At 42.5% G+C, this 13,842-nt stretch overlaps 1 protein-coding gene across 4 annotated transcripts in view; it reads left to right on the top strand.

The window, feature by feature from the left end:
- LRFN2 (leucine rich repeat and fibronectin type III domain containing 2) overlaps positions 1–13,616 on the top strand; it is a 237,755-nt gene extending 224,139 nt beyond the window's left edge. For all 4 annotated transcript variants that reach the window (XM_083497190.1, XM_083497193.1, XM_083497191.1 and 1 more), the window contains exon 3: positions 11,392–13,616. In XM_083497190.1, coding sequence (XP_083353316.1) covers positions 11,392–12,313 — 922 coding nt within the window. In that variant the 3' untranslated portion in view covers positions 12,314–13,616. The remainder of the gene's footprint in view (positions 1–11,391) is intronic.
- The last annotated feature ends 226 nt before the right edge of the window (positions 13,617–13,842 follow it).

The raw sequence follows: 13,842 nt of genomic DNA, 5'->3' as shown, positions 1-13,842 counted from the left end.
TGGAATCCAGCAGCCATGTCATGTGTACAAGAATACACCTACTAGGGTAAAACTAGGGCATGTATGTGCATGAAGATAACATCCAAAAATACTTCATAGCAGGGGAAATGGTTTTGCAGAAATGTGTACTTTAGGCAAAATTGCAATCAAGGAGAAATTTGCACTACAATCCTGATGAATTTTCATGAGAACTAAAACAAACAAAAAAAACCCACCACAAACTAATGAAGAGGCATGGAGAACTCAAGAGTGGAAAAAATGGGGAAAATGAAATGGTCGTGTTTGTCCATCCTTACCCAGGAGGCAGAAATAACTTTAATGAGTGGGTAGCAGCTCCTCATAGTAAGTGTCTTAATTATGGTTAGGAATCCCCATTTCCCCACCATAAGACAATAACAGAAAGTAAGAGGGCCCTATGAGTGTACAAGAGCAGATCAGTCCTTTTCCCTAACTTCCTTCCTTTGCCAGCACTCCATGTACATCTGTGCAACAGGCATAATAATAATAATAATAATAATAATAATAATAATAATAATTTATTATTTATACCTCACCCATCTGGCTGTGTTGGTGGCTCCCAACAGAATAATAATCATAATAATAAGCAATAAAACATCAAAACTTCACTAAACAGGGGTGCCTTCGGATGTCTTCTAAATGTCAGATAGTTGTTTATTTCCTTGACATCTGATGGGAGGGTGTTCCACAGGGCAGGCACCACCACTGAGAAGGCCCTTTGCCTAGTTCCCTGTAACTTCACTCCTCACAGTGTGGGAACCGCCAGAAGGCCCTCAGAGCTGGACCTCAGTTTCTGCGCTGAATGATGGGTGTGGAAACTCTTTTTCAGGAAGGGTAGATCTGTCTATTTCCTGTCCATATCAATGTCCACAAGTTTTCACCCAAAAAAATCCCTTCCCATTTCTGTCTTAATTGCATTTTTAAAAATATCTGCACTACATAATTTGCTTTTAAATATTTATTTAAATAGGAATGCTCTTTTTTGCATTGGTCCCTCCCTTTTAAAATATATTTTAACTCAAAATAAATTCTGATACGTTTTTGGTGCTAAGAAGCTCGTTGGAATTTTTAGGAAGTGTGAAAGCTGGTGGAGAGCTCAGCTCTAATCAACACATTAGTCTGGGAGGTGCAAATCAGGTCAGTTTGCCAAGCCTGAATTGCCCTTGAATCTCAGAATAGGATAAGAGTGGGAGAAGTGACAAAGTGCCTGGACTTGAGCAGAAAATACATGCCTAATGTGCTTTTTGCCCATTCAGTTTGCTGAGAATCTTTGGAAGCAGGAGTTGAGAATTGAATCCAGCCTGTGGGCTGGATCCTTACTTTCCCCCCATCGCACTCCCTGCAGGCCAAGTCTGACATGTGACCCAATCATCTTGAAAACAAAATGCACAGGCAAAGGCACAGATCTACACTTTTCAAGCACTGACAAAGCAAACATCCAGTGTGATGTACTCACACTCTTGTTTAGTGCAGAAAAGGGGAAAGTAAATGCAGTGCCTGATCTTGAGTAGACAAGCAATGTAGAAATTAGAATGGTGCCTAACTAACCTCTGAGCTCAGCTGTGTACCAAAAGTGAATCACCACATGGATGTTCCAACGGAAGTGTCAGCCTTCGGGGAGTCGGCTTCCTCCCCCCATGGCAGTAGATCAGAAGATCAAAGAAAGGAACTTCTTACCAGTTAGAAACTTTAATAATCACAGCGAGAGAATAAAGAACACATCTCCTAGAAATGGCAGTGCTCCCAATTAAAGATCACATCTCCTTCTGTCCCTATTAATCTACATCACTCCTACGTCTTGTAATCTGAGTTTGTAACCCCTATGCTTTCTGTTCTGAGACTTTCTGAGCTCTTCTTGACCTTGGGCTTTCCAGAGTCTGTGAATCTGTTAACCCTCTTTCTTCCAGTGTTTCTTCACCTAGCTGTTCCCTATCCAGTATTTCCCAGCTTCTGCTTTCTGAACTATGCCCCTCTGCAAACCACTATTCCAAATCGATACTGTCCTCCTGCTCCTGGGAGGATTCAGGAGCAACAGCAGCAGGGAGAGGAGTGGCTCCCACTATTCCCCCTCAGTGCAGCCCTCCTCAGCACGGTCCCAACAGGAAGGACAATGGCAGTACAATGGCCCATCTAGTCCAGCATCACATTCTCACAATGGCCAACCAGATGTCTGTGGAAAACCCACAAGGAGGTTTTGGGCACAAGAGCATTCTCCCCCTTCTGTGGTTTCCAGCACCTGGTATTCAGAAGCATTACTGCCTCTGACTGTGGAGGCAGAACATAGCCCTCTCCTCCATGAATCTGCCCTCTTCTAAAGCCATCAAAGTTGATGGCCATCACTTCCTCCTGTGGGAGCGACTTCCATAGTTACGCACCGTGTAAAGACTTGCTTTTATCTATCCCAAATTTTCCAACATTCAGCTTCATTTGAGGTCCACGAGTTCTAGTGTTACGAGAGACAAAAAAAAAATCTATATTCACTTTCTCCATGCCATATGAATCTGAAATATGAGCACTTCAGGTTGAATGAGAAAGTATTCAAGCACTCTGGGAGTTAACAAATAAAAGCAAAGGTGGTGCTCCCATGTCTGAAGAGGATGATCTACTTTTCATGAAGTTACCCAATCTCAAGACTATTTTTGAGACACTCTCTGAAATAACCCTCCCTCCTCAAAACGTATTGCTAGTCGGCTGTGATTGATGGTAGCTCTTAAGAGTCTTCACACCTAAAATCAATGCAGACACATTTTCACTCAGGGATATTGATGACTCTTTGATTATCCCCAACATACGCAGCTGAGAGAGGCCACTCCAATTCCTGCTTTGCTCCATCACACAGTGCATCCTTTCACAGCTGCTCTGCAGTCCTGGTACTGTTAATCATGGAACATTAGCTGTGCAGGTGTGGCATCAGGGATGAAATAAAAAGCCCAGGGGGCTCTTTTAAAAAGTGGTAGCTGGGCAGGATTTGATAACATCCCAAGCATTTTAGCTGTAATCTGGGTTGGTATCCCCATAGGAGCTCAAAACTCTGAACAAACTTTAATTGGGGCTTCCACATTCCAAAATTACTAGCATTTAACCAGAGTGGAGATCTTGTGATGCACTGTGGAGACAACTACTTCTATGTCACTGGATTGGTGACGGCTTCAAATCCACATGCTTCTGAAACACAGATCTGACCCTGCAGTGATATTTTAAAATGTTGCCTTCAAAGCATGAATGCAGCACTGAAGGGAGAATTCACACTGACCGCTGAACTTGATGATGCCACAACTACTCTCCCATATTCTTAGATTCAGGAAGGCAGGTGTACAGGTTTAACTCTAAGATTCATGGTGTGTCTGAATTTGCAATTAAAAGAAACCACGGCTGTCTTGGTTATTTGCTCAAGCAAATAAACTGGGTCCATTTAGGAGAGGGATGAATCAATCTCTTAGATTCGTTCTTGCTTGGTTTCTCAATATTCCAATTTTAAACTCAGTTCTCCACATTTCTGCATAAATCTCACAATTTTATAAATCTTTATTGGATTGAGTTTTCACCTCCAAATCTTGCATCCATTTTTCATGCCTGTCCATAGCCATTTCCTCACCAAAATTCTGATTACAAGGGTGGGGACAAATCCCCCCTCCTGTGCCAACTTGGCCAATGCCCCTTGTATTATGGTATACAGCCTTTTGGAAGTATCACACTGTCCAGGAATGGCATTCATATGCACATTTTAGACCAGATTAGATGTGATGCTACACTTGCTATGGTATCCTTTTTTAAAAAAACAAAACACAACAACCCTTGCAGGTACAGAGTAATTATGGTCAGGAACGTGGCATGTTTCAAGAGGGAGTTAACCCTTTCCATCCCCACTGTGCTTTTGATGAAAATTGCTGCACCACAGCTTCCACTGGCACCAATTGACGCTTTCCTCCCTGGGTTAATAACTGGTGCAGTGGCAAGGGTCATTGGGATTGTAGCAGAAGAGGAAAGGGTTAAATACCATCCTTGCACATGGCAGTCATGATGAAAATCATCCCCATGATGCCTTTAAAACACACATATCAGCAACAACATCAGCAGCAGCAAGTAATGCAGCAAGTAAGAGCAGCCCTTAGATTTGCATTTAGCTATGGATGCTATGCCTCAGTTCTGCAGTTATATGCTTATTTGGATCAGAGGCCTATTTGGATAAACATCCCAAGTCAATAGACCATTTTCCCAGTTGGTAGTAGCTATGCATTCCATTCCCCTGACACAAATATTCTTGTGGTTTTGCACTTTGTGTTAAGCAAAGAGACAAAAAAAATAGCAGAGCTCATTTCATAATATTATAAATAATCCAAGCAAGTTTCTATCACTTTCGGTCACATTACACATTTTTGTCTTCTCTTAAAAAATACTTCTCTAAAGCTACTTCTTTCTTGAAGCCATAGACCACAGCAGGATCCTCTTCTCAATTCCATCTACTGGCGCTGATCTCTTCCCCTTCCCTTTCATTATTATTCCTTCATCCCTGAGTTCAGCTTACTGTTGCCATCTCTGCCATATAAATCCTCTGAGGCGGGTGATCACATCACTTCTGGGCAACACCTAGCACACAAATGAAATAGCCACAAAAAGCAATAACTGGATTGTGCCTTTGCTGCATAAAATAATGCCTCATTGAGAAAGAGCAGTGGAAAGGGAACAGCTCATTAACAAGCTTACTTGTTTATGCTTCCACATATTTAAGTTCTTTGGGGAAATTCACCAATCACTAAGAACAAATGTGGTGTCATTGAAGAACAATATTTGGTTGCAAGTTAGACCTAGCAATTCTTGTGGTGCTTTATTGCAGAGATCATGGCACTGTGCTCTTCTTTTGCATTTATCCCGAGCAGCTAAGAGAGACACTGTTAATATTTCTGTAGCCAGCATGCACATACACTTAATAGTTTGTGCTAGTAATCTCCTTATTGGGGAAGGTGATGACTTTTGCTCCTTTATTAGAAAACTCCCCTGCCCAGAGTAGCTGGAGAGGCCAGGCGAGATGGGCGGAGTTTAAGTAACAAATAATAATAATAATAATAATAATAATAATAATAATAATATTTCTAAGCATGGAAGAAGCTATCAATTCCATGACTGGCCTCCTCCAACGATGTATTACTCACCTGACTAGACCACTCATGCAAACAGCTGTAATTGCATGAGTATTCTGGATGCTTGCAACAGCTTTCTAAGATAAGGTTGTGCGATTGGCTTGTGATTAAAGATTGGTATCAGCTGGGCCCACTTGGTGCATGAAAACTAGGCAGCTAATCATAGCATTTACCGAACTTTATTGTTGGAGTAAAAATGAATTCACTTTGACATTAAGTATTCACAGGGAGTGCTGCAGAACGTAAAGGCAAGGGGAATGGGGTGAAAACAGTGGTGGCTTTTAAAGAAAAGTTGTTGTTGTTGTTTAGTCTTCTTAGTTGTGTGTGACTCTCCGTGACCCCGTGAACCAGAGCATGCCTTGGAAACTCTCACTTTCTTCTCAAAGCTTCTCCTTTTTTATGTCCATGGAGTTTTCTTGGCAAAATACTGGAGTGGTTTGCCAGTTCGCTCTCCAGGTGGATCACATTTAGTCTAAACTCTCGGCTATGACCTGTCCGTCTTGGGTGGCCCTGCATGGCATAGCTCAGAGCTTCCTGGAGTTATTCAAACCCCTTTGCCACGACAAGGCAGTGATCCATGAAGGGGTTAAAGAAAAGTAGAATCATGTAATTGGAAGGGGCTCCAAGGATCATTTAGTTCAACCCTCTGCAATGGAGAAAAGTAGTTTGGGTAGGGTTTGATTTAGGACGGTGGTGGGGAACCTTCAGTCCAAAGACCACATTCCTTGATGGAGAGCTTTTGAGGGCTGCATACCATTGGTGAGAGAGCCAGAGGCAAAGGTGAGCAAAACAATAGGTTGTGTTTTTACCTTTGTGTGGTTGGTTGCATTTCAGCCATGCAGGAGTCAGAGGTTTATACACAAACACATCTGCCCATTCTGTATCCAGGCAAGCAAGAGCATGTTGGCTATTCAAGGACACATCCCAGTTTGGGAAAAGCCAGTGCAGAGCAGGACTAGTAAGGGATGTGGCTTGGAGAGAGATGTAAGTGGCCTGGGCAGCAGGGATGTCAGATAATTCTGATGAAAATGGAACCAGGGACAGAAATGACCTATGTTAGCATTTTTTGTCTCATGTTCAGATTGGAAAACAACACTGCAAATGCGGTAGATATTTGCTATTTTGTTTCCATGCAATAAACAGTGTGTGTGTGTGTGTGTGTCCCATCCCACATTTCCAGTATATTTCCTCTTCACCAAAATGAACTTTGAGGAGTAACATAATTACATCATTCATTCATTATGCAAAATTCTGCTACAGCAGACAGCAAGACAAATGGCATAGTTTTTGTTGGGAGAAGAATAGCTGGATGGATATGGTGCTGCACCTGAGGAATACAGGAGGGAAAGGAAATGGATGCCTTCTTCCATCTTGAAGGCCAGAGAGAGAAGCTTAAGGTTCCCCCACCCTAGTTTAGAATATGGGTACAGGGGAGAGAGTATAAAGAAACCTCAGACAGTTTCAAGACATCTGTGGTGGCAACTCCACGGAATATAAACACAGAATATTATGTGAAACACCACCTCTAGCTTTCTGCTTTGTAATCAAATGGGACCAGCAAAGGCAGAGAAGTCCTCAAAGAATTCAGCACGGCTTATAAGGAGTGGCTAATTCATATCTCAGATGAAGGTGGTGCGAATTTTAAAAAAGGATTAAAGTACGATTAATCCTAAGCAACTAGTTTCACACTTCAGCTAAGGTAAGGAGATGGAGCTGCTGCTTGCTTAATCCTGAAGTGTGAATGAACTCTTCAGTCACCAGTAGCGAGAGAGAAAATATTCATTAATTTTATTTTTCCATGGGGAAGAAAAGAAATGATGTGAATTTATTTATTTATTTATTTATTTATTTAACAAGCTCTCTCTCTCTCTCTCTCTCTCTCTCTCTCTCTCTCACACTCACACACACACATGTTGCATGATTGTAAGAAAACATCTAAGTAGTTTAAAACCTAAAATTATTGAAATTATTTTACGATTAAACCCAACAGGAGTTAAAAAGAAAGAAAACACATGTAATTTCTGCATACCTGGATATGCTTGTCTAAACAAAAGTGTTTTAAGCCAGGCATCCCCAAACTCGGCCCTCCAAATTTTTTGGGACTACAACTCCCACCATCCCTAGCTAACAGGACCAGTGGTCAGGGATGATGGGAATTGTAGTCCCAAAACATCTGAAGGACCGAATTTGGGGGTGACTGTTTTAAGCAGATAACAAAAAGAGTACAGTGAAGGTAGTCTTGGTGTCAAGTCCACCATTTTTCCCAGGACATACATTAAGCTTGCCAGCCCATCATTTTTAGGAACGCTTCTAGGTTCCTTTTCCAAAATTGGTGTTATATTGGCCACTTTCAAGTCCTTGAGTATGGAGAGTGATATTAGGGAGCAGTTACATCTTTTTGTAGTACGTTAAGCACCCTTAACAAACTACATTTCCCAGGAAAATTTTGGTGAAGCCAAATGTAAGTTGTGGTTGGGGTCTAAATAAAGGTCCATCCTAAATAAAAGTACTTCCACCACTTTTAACTTTTGCTCCATGACTGTGGGCTTCCTCCTTATTGCTGTCTAACTCCATTATGCAGATTTCTTTCTCTTCAGAGACCCTAGAATGCAATGTATTGTGTTGCTGTTCAGTCGTTTAGTCATGTCCGACTCTTCGTGACCCCATGGACCAGAGCACGCCAGGCACTCCTGTCTTCCACTGCCTCCTGTAGTTTGGTCAAACTCATGCTGGTAGCCTCGAGAACACTGTCCAACCATCTTGTCCTCTGTCGTCCCCTTCTCCTTGTGCCCTCCATCTTTCCCAACATCAGGGTCTTTTACAAGGAATCTTCCTTTCTCATGAGGTTGCCAAAGTATTGGAGCCTCAGCTTCAGGATCTGTCCTTCCAGTGAGCACTCAGGGCTGATTTCCTTAAGAATGGGTTGGTTTGATCTTCTTGCAGTCCATGGGACACTCAAGAGTCTCCTCCTGCACCATAATTCAAAAGCATCAATTCTTCAGTGATCAGCCTTCTTTATGGTCCAGCTCTCACTTCCATACATCACTACTGGGGAAACCATAGCTTTAACTATATGGGCCTTTGCTGGCAAGGTGATGTCTCTGCATTTTAAAATGCTGTCTAGGTTGTCATTGCTTTTCTCCCAACCAGATGGAAATAAGGCTCATTGGCTATGAAGGAACACTTCCAACAGTTCTATCATAATTTCTGTGCTGGAAAGTTTTGTTAATATCTTGTAACTGAGAAGTATGGGTAGGAACTAATACTTGAGGAACTGTTTCTATATATAGCATGCTGAAGAACCAATCTTTAGTTTAAAATGCAATTTGTGAATATGCCCTCATTCCACAGATTTTGTTGCTGTGAATGAGGAACAATAGGGACAGTAGGGAGGAGAGAGCTTTATCTTGTTCTTATTTCCACTCTGAGTTATTCTTAATATGCAGCGCTACATTGACAGGAGACCCATGTAGACTTCAGAAATCTATTGTACTTATTAAGCTGCCTGTGTTAAACAGAATCTCCTGTTATTCTACAGTTCTAAGTTTGTATCTGTATGGGCCACATTGCCTACTAGGAAAAATTGGAAGCTGCCTTATACTGAAGCAGAGCATTGGTCTATCTACTTCAATATTGTCCACACCAGGGTTTTCCAAACTTGGGTCACTAGCTGTTTTTGGACTACAATTCCCATGATCCCTGAGCACTGGCTCTGCTAGCTAAGCATGATGGGAGTTGTAGTCCAACAGCAGCTGGAGACCCAAGTTTGGGAAACCCTGGTCTACATCACTGGCGTTCAATAGGTGGGCCAGAACCCACTAGTGGGTCATGGCCTGACCCAAGGTGAATTGCAACAGGATGTAGGGTTGCCATATGTCCTCTTATTCCAGGACATGTCCTCTTTTTCATGGGTATGTAAAATGAGAGTCGTCATAGCGATCCATAGTTAAAAGCAGAGGTTGGCAAATGTGTCCTCTTTTTTGCTCCTCAGAAAACATAAACAGGAGCAGTACCACTGTGCAAATAAATGGCAGAAGATTAAGAAATGGGTCTTCAAATACATGTTTAGTTTATAAGTAGGTCCTGGGTCTAAAATGGTTGATACCTAGTCTATGCAGGCTGACAGTGGGTCAGGATTTCAGACAGGGGTCAGATTGTAGGCAGCTACTATTTATTCCTGACTGTTTGTTTGTTTGTTTCTTACATTCCTAGATGGGAAATAGAATCTCAACTAAGACTCTACTCTCCTTCTGATTGGATAAAAGGTTGAGAGCGGGAGTCAAGCTATAAAGGAGGATACAGTGGTACCTCAGGTTACATTTGCTTCAGGTTACATATGCTTCAGGTTACAGACTCCGCTAACCCAGAAATAGTGCTTCAGGTTAAGAACTTTGCTTCAGGATGAGAACAGAAATCGTGCTCCGGCGGCGCGGCAGCAGCAAGAGGCCCCATTAGCTAAAGTGGTGCTTCAGGTTAAGAACAGTTTCAGGTTAAGTACGGATCTCCGGAATGAATTAAGTACTTAACCCTAGGTACCACTGTAGTTTGTTAGAAGGTTATGAACACTGAGATTCAAAGAGCTGGAGTGGAAGAGCTACAAGAGAGTAAAGAGGCCCAAACAGAGAGCTTGAACAGTGTAAAGTGAGAGGCAGCAGAGTCGGGAATTGGAAAAAAGGAGCCAGGGGAAAAAACCCACAAAGGGACCCAGAAATTTAATCAATGGGTGCAAGTTGATAAGTATTGGTTAGGGAAACAGTATCTGATAGATATAGCAGTGCTTTTTTTCAGGGGCTACTCAAGGATACCCAGCACTGGCACCTCTTTTTTGTTGTTGTTAAAAAGTGTAGCAATTACTGTAACAACTTCATAGTGAGTACCGGCACCTATTTTTCTAGAAAAAACGTACTGGATGTGTTTATCTCTAGTTTTTTTTTTTATTTGCTTCTACTTGATTGAACAGCTACTCCAATCATAAAATTACTTTTTAAAGAAGTTCCCCCCCCCAAAAAAACTGCTTACTGTGTTGCCTTTCTTAAACTTTAACTAAAAGTACAATTGGTTTTGTAAAAAATAGGTTTGTGGCCACACTTAAGTGCCTTGCTATTCTACGCAATACAAGGAGTAGGTGAGGACGGTTAAAGTCTGGAATGTTAAAGGGCTGTTTAGTGGAAGAAGTCAGAGAAAAATAAAGATGTCCACATGGTGACAGCAGCAAACATAACAAGGAGGGGGTTTGGTTTGGCTGATTGACTTGTCTCACTTCCCACTCACAAATAAAAAAATTCCTTCCAGTAGCACCTTAAAGACCAACTAAGTTAGTTCTTGGTATGAGCTTTCGTGTGCATGCACACTTCTTCAGATTCCCACTCACAGTTCAGGCTACAGCCTATGCTGTCACAAAGGCAGAGCTCTAGAAATGACAGTTTCCTAAGAAGAACTTGCTGATTCATCACTTATTATGTAAGCTGCCTATGTCAGCTGGATACATATCCAGTTAGAAACAATACTCTGCTTTTCTTATTCCTTGATCAGCATGGGGTTGTGGGTTTTGTTTTGGTTTTTTGCTTTTGTGTGTGTGTGTGCACACAGTATATATATTGTATACAAAAGAAGTAGTCTAACCTCCTGGCTTTTTGTCCCATTTTAACACCTTTGTCCTTTCAGCCAAATTAGCAAGAAAAGGAGAGCTAGTTAGCCAGCTCTTGGATGCTTACAGGATTATAACTCAGTGACCCAGCCATGTCTTTAAACCAAAGCAATTGCCCCTTGTTGAGTTTCTATTGCTAGGTTAATAAATGAAAACTACTTTCCTGATTTATAATGTGTGTTAACATGGATTTAATCCCAGCAGTAATGTTGGAATGGCTAGGCCCCCATGCACCATTCAAGGATACTAGTGACCTCGAAGGTCAGAGTAAGGAAAGGCATGAAGGAGTGCAGGGACACCAGAGGCTGTGAATATCATCCAGTATTTCAGGATTTTGGATAATATGTGTTCTACTGTAAGGAGGGAGGGAGGGAGGAAAAAGAGTGTGATGACAGAATTGGTAGAGGATACATATTCAGAGATGAACAGCTAAATGTCTTTTGACTTAGGCATTTGAGGAAATAAACTAAGATTTAGACATTTCCTTCTGCTGCTGTCCAGTGCTTTGGCCCCACCCACCCACCCCACTCACACTACTTTCCCATCACATTTTAAACTAATGTTGCTGTTTTCTTTCCTCCCTTAAAGGATGATCCCTGCTACAAACAAGGCTTTTGTGGTGAACAACCTGGTGTCTGGGACAGGCTATGATCTTTGCGTTCTGGCCATGTGGGACGACACTGCCACGACGCTCACCGCTACCAACATTGTGGGCTGTGCCCAGTTCTACACCAAAGAGGACTATCCCCAGTGCCAGTCCATGCACAGCCAGTTCCTGGGAGGGACAATGATCCTGATCATCGGAGGCATCATCGTGGCAACTCTGTTGGTGTTCATCGTCGTACTCATGGTCCGGTACAAGGTTTGCAACAATGCCCCGGGGAAGATGGCTAACGTTAGCAATGTCTATTCACAAACTAATGGATCCCAGCCTGTTCAGAACGGGGTCCTGCCCCAAGTCAACCCCAAAGTGGTGGTAAGGAACGAGCTCATGGAGTTTAACTGTGAGTCTGCACACAGCAGCATCTCCTCTTCTTCTAGCTCTGTGAATAGTCGCGACTGCGATGGCTACAGCCTCCAAAGTGAGCAGGGCACATTGTCCAGTAAGTGGAGGCCCCCATCGAGGTCAAAGCACAACAACATTGATCGGCTCATGGGAGCCTTTGCCTCCCTGGAACTGAAGTGTCAGAAAAAGGAGGACACAATAGACTCCAGAACTTCAACAGTGGCCCATCACTCAGACAAGGAGCCACTGCTGGGCCAGCATGAGTCCAAATTCCGTAGCCTCCTCATGTTGCCACTGGAGGGTAAAACTAAGCGTAGCCATTCTTTTGACATGGGAGACTTTTCCACCTCTCAGTGTTGCAACTACCCCAAAAAGATCACAAACATTTGGACAAAACGCAGTCTGTCAGTGAACGGCATGCTTTTGCAGTATGACGACAGTGACCTGACAGGGGCGAGGGGAACTTATGGGAGCTCGGAGTGGGTGATGGAAAGCACAGTGTAAATAAGCGTGGCCCTCCGTTCCATTCTGAATCCCTCCAAGCATAACAGAAGTCCATGATTGTTAAAAAGGCCATAAACGTGATGGGAGAAACACACAACACATGTGCGCGCGCACAGCCGTATATCGGTCAGATAATCAAGTTGGATAAGAGAGGTTATGAAATGTTAATAGGTGTGTGTGTGAGAGAGAGAGAGAGTGAGAGTGAGAGAAGCTGATGAAATGTATCCAACACATTCATTATGTTTGTGTGAATGTCTCAAGGAAATCACGGGTGCATTCCTGGTGAACTGTCAAAAAAGCTTAAATGAGGATTAAAAACAGGTTAAGCGGCATATGTTTCATTCAGAGAGGAATTCCTTCCCTCTTCTTTTTTCTAAAAAGGAGACTCCCATGGATATAAAGATGACCTGAGGATAAGCCCAGCTGCCACTATGGTTGTCCAAGGACCTTCATCAAGACAGCATCTGGAGAAAAAGAGCATGCGTGCAAACCATCTTCTCGGCTTAATTGAGATTAATGGAATCAGCAAGACGTGGAAATTTTCTTGCCATGGTTTGGCTGAGGATTTTTTTTTATCTCTTTCCTCCCAGAAATAATAAAAAGGTCTCTGCTGTTTATTTTTATTGCTTTTCTTTCCTGCACTAAATTAAGGAAGACCAGCCACCTAGTGAACTGCACACTTGTTTTCCTCTTCTGATCTTTATATCCTAGGGTGGGGAAAAGAAATCTAGGAGTTAATATTTTTTTAGATTCCCCCTTTGTCCATTCCCTTCATGATCCTTTGTTTGTCAGTGTATAAGGAGGCTGCAGATAATTTGGTCAACTGTCTGAGGGAGTTTGATGTCTGAGAGGAGGGAGGTAAAGAGGAAGCCGGTTTTCATAATCAAAGGGTGGGGGGAAATGAAACTGTTTTGATTATCTATTCATAAATCACTTCCAGCTAAGGTTAGGCAGTTTTCCTCTGTTCAACTGAGCACGAACAATGTAGAACTTGCATACCCTTTCCAGAAAACGAACAAGCACCGTTCTTGCGTGCTCGGTGCCACCAAATGGCATGTAGCAATGTCAATCAAAACAAGAGCACGAGAATTTGAGATCTCTAGGCATATTGTGCAGTGAAATGTTTGATTAGGGGGATGTTTCCAATAAGCCATGGAAAACAAGATGCTTTGCAGAATAGGTGGTGTCCCATGTTTAATCGTTTTGGTGCTGCTTCCCTTGCCCCTCACCACTTTCACAAGCCCTTCTCTCATGCCAAGATCCTTGCTCTTTTGAGATCAACTGTTGTGGCTTGCAAACTAACCACCAGACGCATTTGCAGGCACATTGCTGCAAGACCTGGGATTGCTGAGGTTATGCATGTGCAACTTCACTAAACCATGACAACTGTGAAATTTGCAGTATTTATGGCAGCAAGAGCAACCGGCCTTTAATTCAGATATATTTTTCTGTATTTATTTGCTCCCAGGAATCATTCCACTTGGAAACCATTTCTGAAATTGCACATTATTTTGAAGGGATGTGTTGAG

The sequence above is a fragment of the Podarcis liolepis genome (genome assembly GCF_965112155.1).
Source record: "Podarcis liolepis genome assembly, chromosome: 3".
NCBI lineage: Eukaryota > Metazoa > Chordata > Lepidosauria > Squamata > Lacertidae > Podarcis > Podarcis liolepis.
This window is presented reverse-complemented; position numbering and strand designations above follow the sequence as displayed.